The 18,575-nt window shown below is 39.1% G+C and overlaps 1 protein-coding gene and 1 long non-coding RNA gene across 10 annotated transcripts in view; one reads left to right on the top strand and one right to left on the bottom strand.

Moving 5' to 3' along the window:
* ADAMTS19 (ADAM metallopeptidase with thrombospondin type 1 motif 19) overlaps positions 1–18,575 on the bottom strand; it is a 220,139-nt gene that overhangs the window by 37,985 nt on the left and 163,579 nt on the right. For all 8 annotated transcript variants that reach the window (XM_051844182.3, XM_051844184.3, XM_089335839.1 and 5 more), the window contains 3 exons: positions 13,563–13,643; positions 6,033–6,190; positions 2,707–2,860 (listed from right to left, as the gene is read on the bottom strand). In XM_051844182.3, the coding sequence (XP_051700142.2) occupies positions 2,707–2,860; positions 6,033–6,190; positions 13,563–13,643 (393 nt within the window). The remainder of the gene's footprint in view (positions 1–2,706; positions 2,861–6,032; positions 6,191–13,562; positions 13,644–18,575) is intronic.
* The window catches only part of LOC149126045 (uncharacterized), a 295,022-nt gene that overhangs the window by 172,174 nt on the left and 104,273 nt on the right, over positions 1–18,575 (top strand). The gene's annotated exons all lie outside the window — the stretch shown is intronic.

Here is an 18,575-nt window from a genome sequence, read left to right as displayed (position 1 = left end):
AAGTCAACTGTGACTTTATTCTGCCAGTTGCTTGACAAAAGCCATTAACATCATGCTTGGCATCTCCCTGTGCCCCTGACTTCAAATCTAGTCCATCAACATAATCTGTTCGTTCTGCTTTCCAGATGATGCAGAACCTGACCACTTCCCCTCCTCCAATGCTACCACAGTATTCCAATTATGATAGATCCCCCCCGAATTATTGTACTAATGTGCTTACTGACATCTCTGCTTTTGCCCTTTACCACTCCCCACTCAGAAACAGAAACAACCTCATAAAACATAAACCAAAATAAGTTGCTTTTCAATCCCAGACCTCCCCATCTGTGTCCCACAGCACTCCACAAACGGGAAGGCCATACGGCATTCTGGCTTTTCTGTGAGCAATCAACTCTGCTTTTGTCTCTGAACCACTGCTAAAAACTCTTTGTCTCTAGGAACCATTGAAGTTGGTGCTTGCACAAACCCTCTTCCGTCTTTTTAGTCAGTGTGATCTTCCCTGAGGGGTCTAACCATCATATTGAAAACTGTAACTTTACTTCTCATCTTCACTGCCTTTATCTCCTCTCCTTATTTATTTTTTTATCCAGAGCATCACAGTTTGATACCATGTTACTTAATAGTATGTTTGTTTTGTCTTCGCCCCTCCTTAACACACTCCCCTCATGCCAGTCCCTCGTGCACCTTCTCCATGTCTGCTGCAGCAACACTGGAGGATGGCATTTCAATAGTTTCCTTGCCAGAAAATACAAGACAGTTGACTGCTTCATGCACACCTGTTCATCTGACATACACAGTAGGGGCATATATCACAATTCTGTGTAACTTAATGGTTCATTTTAGCCTTAGTGGGATTATTGGTACAGAGGTGTGGAAAATTTGTTATTAAGTGGGAAAAAACTGAAATAATATATTGCTGATATACACGGATACAAAGGGAAGTGTGAAGTCTCATGGCCTGGCATCTTAACCTGGCCTAACCACGAACTGGTTCTGTGATCAACAGCAATCACCCAGCCTGCAGGACTTAACTGTCTCACTGGTAACATAAAGGATTTGGATTAAATGAGTTCCTAATATTACATTTAATGGTGAAGTAATTTCACCCTTTTGTTTCCTCAACTTCTAATACAGAAATAAAAGAAGAGGGGCAGGAATTTGGCACAACTGTTAAAGACACTGCTTGGGACACCCACATCCCATATTATAGTGCCTTAAGCTCCCTTGCTTGTGATCCTAGCTTCTTGCTAATATACAGCCTGGAAGGCAACAGATGATGGCTTGAGCACTTGGGTTCTTGCCATCACATGGAAGACCTGGACTGGGTTTTGTTTGCCTGATTCCTGGCCCATCCCCTGCTGTTGTGAGCATTTGGGTAGTGAACCTATGGATGGAAGATTGCTTGCTCTCTCTTTCTTTCTCTCTCAGCCTTGCAAAAAAATAAAATAGAAAAATAAAAACAGAAAATCTTTGATCAAAATTTTAGAAAGCTTCTATATTATTTGAGAATAGTAATACCCTCTTAGAAATGAGAAAGTGAAGACATTTGCATGCTCTATGTATTTAGCTTAAGTATACAGATGACAAAGAAGCATGCTGAATACTACTCTGTCAAAGTATCCTATTTTTTTTAACTTTTATTTAATAAATATAAATTTCCAAAGTACAACTTTTGGATTATAGAAGGTTTTTCCCCCCATAACCTCCCTCCCACCTGCAAACATCCCATCTCCCACTCCCTCTCCCATCTCATGCTTCATCAAGATTCATTTTCAATTATTTTTATATACAGAAGATCAATTTAGTATATACTAAGTAAAGATTTCAACAGTTTGCACCCACACAGAAACACAAAGTGTAAAGTACTGTTCGAGTACTAGTTATACCATTAATTCACATAGTACAGCACATGAAGGACAGAGATCCTACATGGGGAGTAAGTGCACAGTGACTCCTGTTGTTGATTTAACAATTGACACTCTTGTTTATGACGTCAGGAATCACCCGAGGCTCTTGTCATGAGCTGCCAAGGCTATGGAAGCCTCTTGAGTTTGCAAACTCCGATCTTATTTAGACAAGGCTATAATCAAAGTGGAAGTTCTCTCCTCCCTTCAGAGAAAGGTACTTCCTTCTTTGATGTCTTTGATGGCCCATTCTTTCCGCTGGGATCTCACTCACAGAGATCTTTCATTTAGGTCATTTTTTTTTTTTCCAGAGTGTCTTGGCTTTCCATGCCTGATATACTATCAAAGTATTCTTACATTTAGTCTAGGTCAGAAACTCCCATGGGCAGGTGTAGTCTGGGAATTAGAACTTCTGATATTTTACAGAAGCAATACAAAGTGCATATGTGTGTGTCTGTGTGTCTGTGTGCACGTGTGTGTGTAAACCTAACAAATGGTCTCTAGGAGATCTGGTGGATTGTAAATATCAGTACATTACTCAGTACAATGCAATGAGTAGTCATATTAAGAGATATGTAACAATTATAAACAGCTTTTCTTCATTTCAAGGAAGATTTGCCACAAAATATTTCAGGTAGTTGGCCACCAAGCTATGTACGTATGTGTCTACCTTTACGTGCTGGTCTTCAGTCACTTATGAATTTTGAAGTTGCAGATTAGGGGTTTTGAGCTGTCCTATTATCAGTCATTCATCAGAACACAACGGCCATTTTGCAAGGATAAGTATTTTAAAATGCATCACCTCCTCCGCATGTGGCATCGCAATCTTCCCAGCCTGTGTGTGTCCACATGAAGAGGGGCTCAGGCGCTTTAGAGCTCTGGTTCTCTGGCAGAGGGTCTGAGGGGATAGTGTATTCATAATGAAGACCGTAGTTCTGGTCTTGAAACAGGAGCACCTGTGGTATAAACATGATCAAGGCAGACAGGTAAAACGAGCAAATTCAATGCGAAGCATTTAAGGATCTTAAAGCCTCCAAACGCTTGCTGCATGGTGAGCATGCTTCTTTAATGCAGAACAGATAAGTGAAATCACTCTCAAATGTTGAAACTGTCCTGCTTTTGAAAAGTCTGGATTGCCACACTTACCTTTGATCTAAAGACATCAAGAAGAAAAGCCCTTTTATGAGGTCAGAGATACCAGACCATTTTCTTTGAATTTGATGAACCAGACATTTTCACAAAGCAGGACACATGCCGATGATGAATCTGGTGGAGGAGTAGGGTTTGTGGGGGCAGAGATATCCATCCCACTTAACATCAAGATGTGACCCACAATATAATACAAATGTAGCCTTTCCACTCATACAAAAAAGAGAAATGGACAGGAAGTCCCTTTGTTAACAGCGGAGGAGGGAGAAGACTTGGCATCACTGTACTTCATGAGGGCAGAGAAGTTCTAAGCCAACCAGATAACTGCCTTCCAATGTATGCTTACAGTCAACTTTTATTTTTGGAAACATTACTGCTTTTCCATTTGTAGTAAAGACTGTTTTCTTTGAAAGTAAACCTATATTAAAAAGAAATTTTAAGTAAATATTAGCAGTACAGTTATATGCATATACTTAAACAGCTCAATAAGCCACAAAGGATATGTGGGAATGCCTGCAAAGAGGAATAAGCAGGGCTTATGAGCATTTTGTCCTCCACCGGTGCAGTACCAGGCTGAGTACTGGGTCATCATGGGCACTTACACACACATGGACCACAGAGATATTTTAGGGAATGAATGGGTAATGCATTACTTTATGAATCTATTTAGAGTTAACTATGTCAGAAACAACTACCTGAAATATATTACTTCTGTGGCTCTTACAATTTATGGAAGCAGTTCAGATGATTCCGTGTGATCCACAGAAAAATACTACTCTGCCTGCATTTTCAGATTTCACTCAGTTGTTAAGGAACTTTGTTCAGTATTTAACCTTCATCAACACAGCTGTGGTAATGATAATTAAAAATTAATACTCTGCAAAAAATATAAATAAGCCAGGGTAAGGGGCTGAACATTTCTGTATATAGTATTTTCTTTATTATTTTTTTCTCAAGGTTTGTTCAATATATCAAAACAACTACTAAAACATATTTTAATCTGTGGATTGGGGAACTTGGGTGTTGAATTTATGAAACGACTATATTAGTAATAAAAATAATAGCTTATAAGTTCCTAATGCCCAACATGCTGGGTACTAATTCTGAGTATGACACAGCACTGGTTTGGGCTTAAATAATCATATTTCAGGTTGCCAAATATAAGTGACTTTCATCCTAATGAGATTAAAGACAGAGAATTTAAATGTGGTTTTAAAAGGAGTGTATTGTCATAAACAGATGATTAGATGGCTTCACATTGATGAAATGCACATAAAAATAATGACTTAATTACAGGAAAACATGTCTGTTTTTCCTAACAAACTGCCTTTTCATTGATAAAACTTTAGATTGTCTTTGAATACAATACAATCATTGGATACAAATCCAGTAGCTCTTAAGCCATTTGAAATTGGCAGTATTCTTCGCAAAAAAGGAAAGTGTGACCCTGTTACAGGCTAGGGGCACACACTGACGCATGGCAGCTGAAGGTATTGCTTTTCAGAATTCAGTACCAGCTTTCAGTCTGTAATAGTCATTAAAGAAAAATATCTTAGAAGTGCAGTTTCCTTTGGATTACTGAATAAATCCAGGTCACATAGATGCCTTCTTTTAGACATAGTTCACTGACTTTAATTATGCTTCATGCTTCCAGGAAAAACCACGGTAATTACCAGTCAGATTACGGATTCTGAGGCAGGAAAATCCCCTGTACCCAACACTGAGATCCAGTACAGACTGTTGTAAGATTTTGAAGCAGAGGCTCAGGACAGGAGCTTTGGTCTAGTCCCATTTAAAAAATGTAGGTTACACTTACATAAGTCAGGCAAACGTAATGGTGTTTTCTGTAACCCAATGACTAAATCACGGGGGCCGATGACTTTATCTTAAATAATCCAGTCACAGAGGGGCTGGGTATTGTTCATGCCCTACAACACCCATACCCTCCCAGATGGCACAGGGCAAAGTAGAGTTTCCAAGTGAAATTAGATAATAGGATCCAAGAGCATTATGGAGTGATACACAAAATAATTACTCAGAATACATGTCTGTTTACAATCCAAAGCTACTTGGTATAAAGGACTTGGATCTAAGCTTTTTCCAGGAGAAGGAGCATAGAGAAGTGCTGTTTTATTCACAGCTAATTAATTTATTGGACAACACTGTGCACACTACCTAGATTTTCTCACGCTGAGTTCTTAAATATTATTCTTAAATAATGTGGCATACCATACTCCCAATAAACAACTATATTATAGAGTAGTTTTATGCGTGGCCTCTATTGAAGAGTTTGAATTTTAGACTTTTTTTGCCACTAGAATGAAACACTCACCCCAGCAGTGTAATCAGCCCTCTGTCTTCTGTGCCACAGCACGGACATTCCTGACTGGATGGAGCACGTGGACCTGCCACCAGCCTGGCTAGGTTTGCTTTGCACTGATTCTTGCCCTCGAAACTTTATCCTAACTCAAACCTAGTCTTTTGACATATTGTACAGAAAGTTATCATCCCAAACATTAACTTAGGAAGAAAATATAAAAGTATAATTGAGAGCACTGCTAGATACATTTACCAAATTCTTTTTCCAGGTAAAATAATAACTGATGAAAGACATTTTATATAGATTCAGACAATGGTAATGTATGAAACCCTATGATTTACCATATTATTGCACCCTGTTGATAGACATCGACTCTGGTTGGTAAATGTATACTTTTAGGGAAAAATGGTTCCTATTGTCTGGTGATCCATCTCTATACTGAGTCTATGACTTCATAAAACATCTTGCTCCTTTTGGAACAATTGCTGCTTTTTAGGTATCATGATTTAAAACACATTTTGAAAACTTAAAAATCCACCTCTTAATTTTAAATGCATATCCCACAATTCAGATTGGGAGAAAAGATTGGAGCAGGCACAGGAGGAATATCTTTGCCGTGAGAAGTTGAGAATGCAATGTTACCAACTCGTCCCTCATACCAAGAGGTGTAAAGGTGCTGTAGTAGGACCTCTGGCGGAGATCTTCTCCCAGAGGCCACGTCTGATGTAATGGACGGTGGTTCCAGCTAAATTGAATGCTCCAGAATGTTCAATCTTCCAGTCACTATTAATAGACTGTTTCCCAGCATCCCGAAGAGCTATAAAGAGTATTATGAGTATTAACAAGTCAGCATCACTGTTCAATGTCCATATTACATTGTTCCATTAAAATAATTCCATGCATTTCTAAAATGAACAGGGTACCACACAACCTGAAGTGAACCGCGAGGCATCTCCTCCTTGGGAAGTGTCCTTAGTGAGAGCACCAGCTCCAAGTACTCCTTTCCAAAAGCTGCCCACAACCACACAGCCAAGTGCACGCATTTATCTTTGCCTCTCCCAGCTTCCTTGGCCATTTGATGTCTATAGGCCGTTTTTATTTATTTATTTATTTTTGGAGAGTGGAGGTGAGAGTCTTAGTGATTTATTCTTTAAAACATCATTATGTTAAGGCTATGTATATCTATCTTATCTATCCAATGACCCTACAAACACAGGGAAGGCTTCTGCCACACCTTATATGTGCTTTATGTCTCCTATGCCTATCCAGAAAAGTGTGTGACTAAAGAATGTTAATTCAACAGTATGTTAACTGATAGAAAAAAATAGCAGGTATACAGGTACTACAAAATGATTCAATGGTAACATATTGGTTTTAAAAACAGACTCAGGGCCTTTTAATATTTCCAATGTAAGATTTGTTATGAGCAAGAACAGAGGATAAATTGCAGCTTCTCTCCTAGAAGCAGCAATTGTTTGTAGGGGGATTTTACAAAATAACCTCACTTACATAATTTTTTTCTCTCCATTTCTTGACCTTATCTCTGTTACTGTTTAATCACAATTCATGACATGGATTACCATTCTAAATTAAAGATTCAGTTTTATTTTTTGTCCAGATGATTTAATTTTTCATATATGCTTTTAGAATTTCCCATACAACTTAATTTTCTTCCCCAAAAGAAATGCACACAAAAATTAACTGAATGTTTAAAACTATATGAAAATGTTTTTAAAACTTACACTGATAAATCTTGCTAATTATTCTTTAAGCTAATCTCCAACTTATTGGCTTTAAGTTTTTTATATTGTAAATAATGCTTACATAAATATACTGTAAATTAATTATGTATATATATATGAATGTTCCCTTTGGATAAATTATCTGATTTGGAATGGCAGAGTAGAAGAGATTAAGCTTTAAAGATTTTGAAAACTAATTTAAAACATATTGTAATACAGGTTGTGTCAATTTGTGTTTCCAGTTCTTCTGTTAGATTATAACATGATTGATAGTGTCCATTTCTGAATACCTCCCTGGAAGTGATTTCCCCTTATATAACATTTAATTTTGACTGAGGAATTACGTATCCTGTATCAGCTTTAATGGAGATAATACTCAAAGTTCTGGAACTCCCTAAGTGGACAATGTAGACATACTGTCTGGCCTCATGGAATGCATAATCTAAGTAGAGAACCAGACATTAAAACAAGTTCTATGAATAACTAGTTAATTATTACATGCTGACACTTGTGTGAGAGGAGTCAAAAAAAAAAGCTTATGGGAAGGATGATATTTACTGAGGAAATTCATTATGATAAATTAGAGAAGATGAGAAAGAGCCTTCAAGACTAGGGGAGTTCTAAATGGAAAGGCCCTGAAGTTTAATGCAGCTCGATCGTAATCCAGAAACAAATGCGTTATGGCAAATCCTGAAGTGAAAAGGATGCAGAGGCAAGAGAAAGTCAGATTTCAGGGCCCTTGTAGGTATATTGAGGGTTCTCCCCACACCAAAGAAGTGTAACTTTAAAAGATTTTCAAAAATATTATGTGGAAAATGGACTGGTTTAGGATAAACATATAGCAAGACAGGAGATAGCATAACAGTAGCCCAACTGAAAGTAATAGTTGCCTTGGAGCAAGGTAGTGGAAACAAATATCAAGATGCATTTAGGAGTGAAATCAAAAGAATACTGTGATGATTTTGCTGTCCTGAACACAAGGAAGTGTTTAAGTGTGATGCCAGATTTCTAGAAGGTGACCTAAGAAGGATCAAGTACTTGGGTTCCTGCCACCCATTTGGGAAAACCAGAATGGCGTCCCTGGCTCCTTGTGTAGGCCTGGCCCAGCTATGGCTGTTTAGCCATTTGGGGAGTAAACCAGCAGATCAAAGATCCTTCTTTGTGGTGCCAGCAGCTGTGGCTCACTTGGTTAATCCTCCACCTGCGGCGCCGGCATCCCATATGGGCGCCGGGTTCTAGTCCCGGTTGCTCCTCTTAGTCCAGCTCTCTGGTGTGGCCTGGGAGGGCAGTGGAGGATGGCCCAGCTGCTTGGGCTCCTGCACCCGCATGGGAGAACAGGAGGAAGCACTTGGCTCCTCGCTTTGGATCGGTGCAGTGCTGGCTGTTGAGGCCATTTGGGGAGTGAACCAACGGAAGGAAGATCTTTCTCTCTGTCTCTCTCTGTCTGTAACTCTACCTAGTTAAAAAAAAAAATCCTTCTTTCTGCCTCTGACACTCTGCCTTTCAAATAAATTATTAAGTCTTTTTAAAAAGAAGAGATGTCATATATGACCAATTTAAACTACTCTCCTTTTTAGGCTTTTGGATAAATTACTAACAAAATAATCATGCCAACAATATTTGAAAAAACAAGCAATAATTGAATATAAAAATCTGAGGATATGTCAAAGTGTTCCTAGAAAATGGAATTAAAGTATAAATTTACTTTGATGCAAAAATTTTTGAAATTCATGCATACAAGGTATCTTCAAAAAGTTCACGGGAAATGTGTTTTATGAAAAAACTATGCATGGATTTTATATTTTTTGCACCAAAGCAAATTTACCTTAATTCCATCTTTCCAAGAACTTGTTGAAGTACCTTGGTACTGTCCAAAGACAGTCATAAAAAGGAAGGGGGGAGGGATTAAACGTCTCCTCTGAAATAATATATAGTTTGATGTAGACAAGTTAATTTGTTTAAGGATGATCAGTTTGCCAAGGTTCTATTTTCTTTCCTTTTTGCTAAAGCTATTTCAGATGACGATTTCAAACAACTTCCTTCCTATGCCCAAAGGAGCCTTTAGGAAGTGTGATTTATGATATGTATCCACTTACCAGGCCTTTAGGCTTGAAATCTAGAATTTTAATATTGTGTTATGTCTTTTCCCCTCCAAACATGCCCCTTGCTCATGAAATGGCACCATAACTTCTCAGGAACCTAGAAATCATCCTGGAATTTTGATCCTCGATCAATACTCAGATCCATTTTTCAACAAGTTCTATCAGCTCAACTTCTGTAATGTCCCTGCAAGCCACTGGGATTTTACCATTCCTATCTTGTAGACTGGCTTATGCAGCTGGCTTCTTATTCTCCATTCCTGCACTCTTTATCAATTCATTGGGATAATCACTGTTCCCCAGTTAAGCAAGTAAGGAAATTTAATAGGCTCTAGAAGAAATGTGATAACATTTGTATTTTCAACATTAAATCTTCAGGCAGCATGTATGCTTTTTAGTGCATAGATGCTGTTTATTTGTATAAGTAAAATACTCTTATAACTTAGACCTAAAGCTATGCACAGGGAGAACTGATTAAAGTTAAGGTCAGGGGGGCCAGCACTGTGAGTATCGGGTAAGGACACCGCCTGTAGCGCTGGCATCCATATGGGCACCAGTTCCAGTCCTGGCTGCTCCACTTCCAATCCAGCTCTCTGCTATGGCCTGGGAAAGCAGCAGAAGATGGCCCAAGTCCTTGAGCTCCTGCACCCATGTGGGAGCCCTGGAAAAACTTCCTGGCTCCTGGCTTCGTGTCGGCCCAGCTCTGGCCATTGCAGCAATTGCAGTTCCAATTGCAGTGAACCAGCAGATGGAAGATCTCTCTCTCTCTCTGCCTCTCTGTAACTCTGACTTTCAAATAAATGAATAAATCTTTAAAAAAAAAAAGTAAAACAAAAAAAAGGAAGTTAAGGTCAGAGATTTCAGAAAGATACATGATTCAAATTGTACTTTGAATGATCTTTTAATAAAAAAAAGCGGGAATTTATGACTGATGTCTCTAATAGGCAAAGAATAGGGGATTTGACAGAATTAGATAGTAGTCATTATGATTTATTCCTTCATGAGTTAATTCTATTCAATAAATGATTACATTGGTTCAAAAAGGGGTAATGTAGGCAAAGTTCAAGGAAATTGTGTTCACAAATGACATGTGCTTTAAAATCAAAGGGTTGCATAGAAAACAATGAAAACAGAAAAACAAAAGGAGGTAGCATGGTGTGCTGCCTGTGACCTCAGATTCCGGGATCAACACTGTGGTGCCACAGGTTAATTCACCATTTCTGACGCTGGCATCCTACATCAGAGCAGTGGTTTGAGTTCCAGCTGCTTTGCTTCCAATTCAGGACACTGTGAATGCACCTGAGGAAGCAGTTGATGATTGTCCAGATACCTGAACCCCTGCTACCCACGTGGGGGACACAAATGGAACTCCAGGCTCCTGACTTCAGCCTAGCCATTATGAACACTTGTAGAGTAAGAGAGTGGATGGAGAATCTCTCTCTTTCTCTCTCTCTCTCTTTCTCCCCCCTCTTGCTTTGCCTTTCAAGTAAACACATACATACATAAATAATTTTTTTACAAAATATGTGTGTAAACTAATAAGGAAAAGCAGACAATAGTAAGTGGCATAAAGGAAATGAAGAACATAAGTGGCTAAGATAGACTGAATAATGTCTCCCTTGATATCCATGTTCCTAAAACATGCATGGCATACATAGCATCCAACTGCAGTGAGATGATGTTAGAAATCAGTAACAGAAGGAAAGCTGGAAAATTAACAAGTTTGTAGATATTTAACCACATCCTCTTAATTAACCAATGGATCAAAGAAAGTCACAAAGGAAATCAGAAAATACCTTTTTTGTATGTTTAAAGATTTAAATATTTATTGAAAGAGTTACAGAGAGAGGGACAGAAAAAGAGAACTTCTGTCTTCTGGTTCATTCCCCAAATGGCTGCAATGGCCAGGGCTGGGCCAGGTCAGTCAGTAGTCTGGGACTCCAGTGAGGTCTCCTACATGGGTGGCAAGGACCCAGGCATTTGAGCCACCTTCCACTGCTGTCCCAGGCATTAACAGGGAGCTGAATTGGAAATGGAGCAGCTGGGTCTGGTGCTCATATGAGATGCCGGAATCTCAGACAGCAGCTTAATCCATTGCACCACAATACCAGCCCAAGAAAATATCTTGAGACAAATGAAAATGAAGACTCAACATACCAAAACTTATGGGATGCAAAAAAAGAAGTGGCAATGGGGAAATGTATACCTATACACATATTTTAAAACAAGAAGGATTTAAAAACAACTAAACTTTATAATTTAAAAAACTGGAAAATTAAGTGCAATGTGAATCCAAAACTAGCAGAAAGAGGGAATTAGTCAAGATTGGAGCACACATAAATGAAACAGAGAATAGAAGAAATAGAGAAAAACACACAAAGACAAAAGCTGGTCTTTGGAATAGATCAACAATGTTAAGAAACTTTTAGCAGACTAAAGGAAAAAAGAGAAGACTTGAGTTACTAAAATCAGAAATGAAACGGGGAACATTGCAGCCAGTGCTATGAAAAGGATCTCGCAGCAGCCATCACACAGTGACACAAAGGTGTGACACTCACTATTGAAGGGAAGAACAAAAGGAAGAACTAGGGTTTTAGCATGGAATGGAAATTAAATTTTTGGTTTGGATTTTTGATTTTTGCCTTATTTCTGAGGTGGTTATGAAACATTTGATAATTTATATCAAATACTGATGTAAAACATTTGAGCTGAAAGTGACTCCCTAGGGAAAGTCTGTGGCGGAGAAGAGAGCAGGGCCGAGACCTGAGTCCCACAGAAAGGGAGAGTTTGGGGTACAGGAAGATGCTGAGGAACCAAGAAAGGACTAGGGAGGAGCATCAAAAGGACAAAGCGTCTCATGAAGCAAGGATGGGTCCCCAGTTGTAAATACTGCTGACGGGTCAAGCAACATGTGATTATTGGATCTGTCAACACAGAGGCTTTTGCTGATCTTGCAAAAGGAAGTTACTACAGACAGAAACAGAAAACAAGGCTGGTTTGGATGAAGAGACTGTGGAGTGAGGAATTGGGAGCAGCATGAAGGTGTCTCTTTTGTAAAACTAGGAGGTTTACTTATTCATTATTTAGTTATTTGTCAGGGTACTAAGAGCAATCTAGAATTTTATAGAAATTGAGAAAATCCTACTGGAGACATCTCTACTCCTTTTCAGCTTGGAAAGGACAATTGTATCCAATTATGCAAGCCAGTTATCTGCATAGAAACCAATGCACTGAAATCATCAAATGCCTGGTGTCCTCGGGGGTGGATGTTAGGACCTTAATCTGAATTTGAAAATCTGTGATGCTCTACTTACTTTGAAAATATATTTCAAAAACCATAGTAGGTAAACAAAAAGGTTACATTTTATTCATAGTTTATTCATTTATTCATAAACTGATGAGTACATTACATGACAGAGGATTTCCTTTATTGTTCCATCCCCCTAAATTTTCCTATCATATAGAAAGCAAATGTTAAGGGGAAAAAATAATTCAGTCTGAATGAAGACTATTTTTGAAATTGCACAGTTGAAACAATTATGCAAAATGAATTGTTTTCCACATTCAAAGGGCTTCTTCCATACTGGAATATTAAGTTCATTTTAGGAAGGATAATAATTAAGACATAATTCTTGCTAAGAAAAAAAATTTGTGGATGTTCTGTAAAAAGATATTACAAGCACAGTGTTTAAATACTGGGAGAACAGTTTTCTTTTTCAGATGCCAAGACTATAAGACTAATGATTTAATTAGATTGCAACTTAACACATAAGTAAGTGTATTTTGACAACCTAGCAAATCTTATATTTAAAATTCAGTGGTTGATTTAAATAGTAAACTAGCTGATCCTGTCCTTTCTATGACCTATACTTAAATATTTGAGGACATTCTCATAGGTGAATTTTCCTGAAGTGAGGCAAGAGAGCAAACACTTCTCCATGAAAAGATCAAGTTCTCTTTTTTGCAGAAGCTTTTTTTTTTTAATCCCACAAGATTCTAAAACAATCACTATATAAACATATATGCATTTATATATGCGATTGCTTAATTTGTATATTTGTGTATATATCAAATAGATATATTCATGAAATAGATGTGTGCTCATCTGAGAAAAAAAATGACCCAAATCATTCAATGACTTTTTTAATAGACTAACATATGGAGGAGATGTATACCCGAAATAGATATAGGTCATCCAACTGCTGTTGCTCATGGTCAGGCCCTGGGAGAAATGGAAAGAAACTCCCTCATGAACTCAGCAACAGGCTGACGCCCTCTCCTCACACAACTCTCAGGGCAGGAGTTGGGCTCGTACTTGGTTCACCTCTGTGTCTGTAACACAGGTTACCTAAATAGCTGTGTCCTGGCTTTTCTTCCACAACTTTGATTCTTCTTGCTCCAGCAGGTATCACCAGCACTTCCACATAACCTGTAAGAGTCAATAAAACCTAAAATAAATCTTGGGTTCTTACAGTATCTTTCTTTTTTCTTTGAAAAAAATTCGAAATTTATTTGACCTAACATAGAATGCACAAAAGAATTTCTTAACTCAAATGAGGACTTAATATAGCTACCTTAATGTTTCTTAAAATAAACCTTGTCTTCTAGCAGAAGAAATTATTACCAAACTATTGTGACAAAATTGGATTATGTTCAATAAACTAAGAGATAATAGGAATAATGTATTTTTATCTAAGGTATCACAGTAGAAAATGTTGCCATTTAATTAAATGGCTTCTTCATTTTCTTTAATAAATTTTTATTTATATAAGGTGAACAATTTCATGTATACGGATGAAATTTCATTTACACAGATTTGGCCGGAGCCGCAGCTCACTAGGCTAATCCTCCACCTAGTGGCGCTGGCACACCGGGTTCTAGTCCCGGTCGGGGTGCCGGATTCTTTTCCGGTTGCCCCCCTTCCAGGCCAGCTCTCTGCTGTGGCCAGGGAGTGCAGTGGAGGATGGCCCAAGTGCTTGGGCCCTGCACCCCATGGGAGACCAGAAGAAGCACCTGGCTCCTGCCTTCGGATCAGTGTGGTGCGCTGGCCACAGCACGCCCCCAGGCCTTGGCGGCCATTGGAGGTTAACCAACAGCAAAAAGGAAGACCTTTCTCTCTGTCTCTCTCTCACTATCCACTCTGCCTGTCAACAACAACAACAACAACAACAAAAGAAATTTCATTTATACAGATTTGGGAGCATAGTGATACTTCCTTCTCTACCCTTTGTTAATTGATATGTTTTTTAAGTTTTGATGATTGCCTTAATATTTTAACGCCTTTGTAAAATAAAATTTAATGTGTAAACTCTTCATGACTTCAAGTGAAGCAGTTTCTCAAAAAGATGTTACATCAACAGTATTACTAATAACTGACAACTTTTTTTTTTAATGTAAAAAACCTCACTGGTATTTTATTAATTGTGAGTACAGAAAAAGCCCAACAGGATAGCCTAGTTGGAAATGCAGTGGGGGCCGGCACCGTGGCATAGCAGGTAAAGCCACCGCCTGCAGTGCCGGCATCCCATATGGGCGCCGGTTCAAGTACCAGCTGCTCTACTTCCGATCCAGCTCTCTGCTATGGCCTGGGAAAGCAGTAAAGGATGGGAGAACCTAGCAGCAGCTCCTGGCTCCTGGCTTCGAACTAGCTTATCTCCGGCCATTACAGCCAACTGGGGAATGAACCAGTGGATGGAAGACCTCTCGCTCTCGCTCTCTTTCTCGCTGCCTCTCCTTCCCTCTGTGTGTAACTCTAACTTTCAAATAAATAAATACATCTTTAAAAAAAAACAAAAAAAGAAATGCAGTGAAGTTTGCAAGCTCAGATTTTGTTCTGAGAACTCTTTAAGTGTGGGAAAGAAAAAAATACAGTTGGAGCAAAGACAGTCACCATGGACCAGGTCCCTGGAGTGGTTACTCCAAGACAAAGGAGACCAAGCACTCCCCGGTGGAGACTAACATAAGGTTTTTTTTTTTTTTTTTCTTTATTTTATTTATTTGAATGACATAGTTACAGAGAGAGGTCTTCCATCTACAGGTTCACTCCCCAGATGGCTGCAATCCAAAGCCAGGAGCCAGGAGCTTCTTCATGGTCTCTCACTTGGGTGCAGGGGCCCAAGGTTTTGGGCCATCCTCTGCTGCTTTCCCAGGCTCACTAGCAGCTGGATCTAAAGTGGAGAAGCCAGGACTTGAAATGGCACCCATATGGGATGCTAGCACTGCAGGCCAGGGCTTTAACCTACTACACCACAGTTCTGACCCCTAACTTTTTTTTTTTAATATTTATTTATTTACTTAAAGGGAAAGTTACAGAGAGGCAGAGAGAGGGAGAGAAAGAAAGAAAGGGAGAGAGAAGGTCTTCCATCTGCTGGTTCACTTCCCAAGATGGGCACAATGGCCAGAGCTGCACAGATCTGAGGCCAGGAGCCAGGAACTTCTTCCAGGTCTCCCACTTGGATGCAGGGGCCCAAGAACCTGGGCCATCTTCTACTGCTTTCCCAGACCATAGCAGAGAGCTGGATCAGAAGTAGAGCTGCTGGTTCTTGAACTGGCACCCATATGGGATGCCGGCACTGCAGGAGGCAGCTTTACCCGCTATATCACAGCGCCAGCCCCCAACATATAGTTTTGAAACTAGAGTTGGGGCCAAGTAAGTGTGGGGCCTCAGTACCAGGCTCTGATGTCACTCTGCCACCAGCAAGATACAATTAAGTGTTTCAGAAGAATTTTTCAGCAAAGGTTAGGAATGTAATGTTTGTAGTAAATAAGATGAAAAGTGGGACCAGAGGAGAGAATGTACAGAAGAAGTCAAAATCAAGATTTCCTTTAGTGATGAAAAGTAATAGAGAAGATACATATCTTGGGCTGAATATATAATGTTTTTTAATTACATTAAGTGACATTTAATATTCTTCAGAGTATTTCTCTGTAGATCCATAAATTTGATAAAACTCTAATGTCAAAACCTTAAAAAAAGTTATCAGTGTTAAGTCCAGAGTTGTCTCCTGCTGATTAATTATTCAAATTCCTGAAAATGATGAGTTATTTGGCATAGAACAAAGGTATCATATGGCCCACTTGCAGCAGGGGCTGGAAACAGAGGCTACGATTTTAGAATCATAATGTTAAGGACACAGCTTACTGAATTAACCATTGAATTACACATTTCACTACCATCCACCATTTTGTGTAATTCCAAAAAAAAGCACATGTGTCTGCACGTGCTTTACTCACAAATATGTACATTATGTATGGCCAACTGGACTAAATAAGGTGCAAGTCCTTCAACAAATTCTAGTAAGTCCATAAACTACAGGGATAAAATTTTCTCAAGTGAAGAGAATACAAGGCCCCCAAAGTTACAAGCAGATGGAGCCCATGATAGAATTAAGACTCAGATAGAGTTTTAAAAAACTTCTATTTAATTTATGTTTTACTATTAATTAAATTAGCAAATATTCATGACTCTGACACTATGCTGGTGATTGGGACTGTGATGTTGAACAAAAATAATCATGAATAATGAGCACTTAGCTTAGCATTTAAGACTCTGGTAAATATACTCGTGCCCTACGCTGGAATAGCTGGACTCAATACCCAGCTCTGGGTTCTGACCCCTGCTTCCCACCCTGAGAAGCAGCAGTGATAGCTCAAGTGACTGGGTCTCTATCATCCACTATCTGTATGGAAGACCTAGATTATGTTCCTAGCTGCCAGCTTTTACCTGACGCAGTGCCAGTTGTCGTAAGCATCTGGAGAGTGAACCAGAAGATGGGAGCTCTGTGTGTGTGTGTGTGTCTCATAAATAAATAAATATCATGATATTTTTCATAACTGAGTTTACAGTCTAGTGGGGAAGGAAAAACAAAAGAACCTAAAATTGAAAATGTGGTTAGAATTACTCTGTATAGTTACAAATATGGTAATATCACTAAACCAGTCATCAGGATGGGAATTCAGAGGTGGCTCTGGGGTCACTGTACTGAAGAAGTGACATTTGAAATGAGATGTAAGTGATGTCTGGAATCTACCAGGGAATTCTAATAGGAAACGGACAGAATGGCATTTGCAAATGGGAGGTGCCAGGGCAACAGGTCAGTTTGAGTGTCCACGAGAATTCTGGCAGCTTCAAGAAGGAAGGGTCCATGGTGTGAGATGTGTTGGAGGCACACATAGGGAGGACCCCACAGGCAACTTTGAATTCCAAGATAAGAATTCTTGTCTGTTCCCTGTGAACCATGTGAAACTTGCATAGAGTTGTAGTCCTAATATTTTACTACCTCAGACATTTTCCCAATTAGAAATATTGTTCATACATATGATTATAATAAACACACAAATAAGCAAATGTAGATCTTTAAGGGAGTGGTTAGGAGACATCTGAGAAAAAATGTTTTCACATAACTGCAGTCAGAATGAAAAAAAGATCACTGAATTTTTGATGGTATTTCCATTTTATATGCTTGGTAGGAAAAGGAAATATTATTAAAAATAAAATAAAGATGTCAGTTCTTAATGTTTATCAGTATTTTCTCCATGAACTGTTTCCATGCATATTAAATAATTATGTAAGAATATTCTTCAAAAGCTCTAGTATATTCAACTACCTTCAATCTTTCTCTCATCAAAATCAGGCAGAAGAGCTTATTGTAATTATTTTTCGTAGTGGGAAGCTGTGCCAACTAGTAGATCTTTTCTAAATGCGTGCTGGCAGACCTAGACAAGTGAGACATATCTGAAGCTTTTTCATGGCTTCAGAGACTGATATTTTGATCTAAAATTTACCCTGGGACTTCGTAATTTTTTTTTTTTTTTGACAGGCAGAGTGGACAGTGAGAGACAGAAAGAAAGGTCTTCCTTTTGCTGTTGGTTCACCCTCCAATGGCCGCCACACTGCGGCCGGCGCACCGCGCTGATCCGAAAGCAGGAGCCAGGTGCTTCTCCTGGTCTCCCAGGGCCCAAGCACTTGGGCTATCCTCCACTGCACTCCCTGGCCACAGCAGAGAGCTGGCCTGGAAGAGGGGCAACCGGGACAGAATTTGGTGCCCCAACCGGGACTAGAACCCAGTGTGCCGGCGCCGCAAGGCGGAGGATTAGCCTAGTGAGCCACGGCACCGACCGGACTTCGTAATTCTTAAGCTTCAATATCTTAAGGCTCATTTATCTCTTATTCTGGTTGGGCCTACCAAAAGGTTATGTCCAATCTTTAGAAGGTTGTATCTACTTTCCTTTTCTAAAAACCTCTTTTATTGAGCATGAACCCAGTTTTCTTGATTACAGAAACACAAATGACTTATCTTTTTATTTAGACTAATCCCTATTTTAGTCTCAGGTGTTTTGCTATCACTTTTGAACAAGAAAG

The sequence above is a fragment of the Oryctolagus cuniculus genome, chromosome 6 (genome assembly GCF_051225735.1).
Source record: "Oryctolagus cuniculus isolate XC-2025 breed Fujian yellow rabbit chromosome 6, ASM5122573v1, whole genome shotgun sequence".
Taxonomy (NCBI): domain Eukaryota; kingdom Metazoa; phylum Chordata; class Mammalia; order Lagomorpha; family Leporidae; genus Oryctolagus; species Oryctolagus cuniculus.
This window is presented reverse-complemented; position numbering and strand designations above follow the sequence as displayed.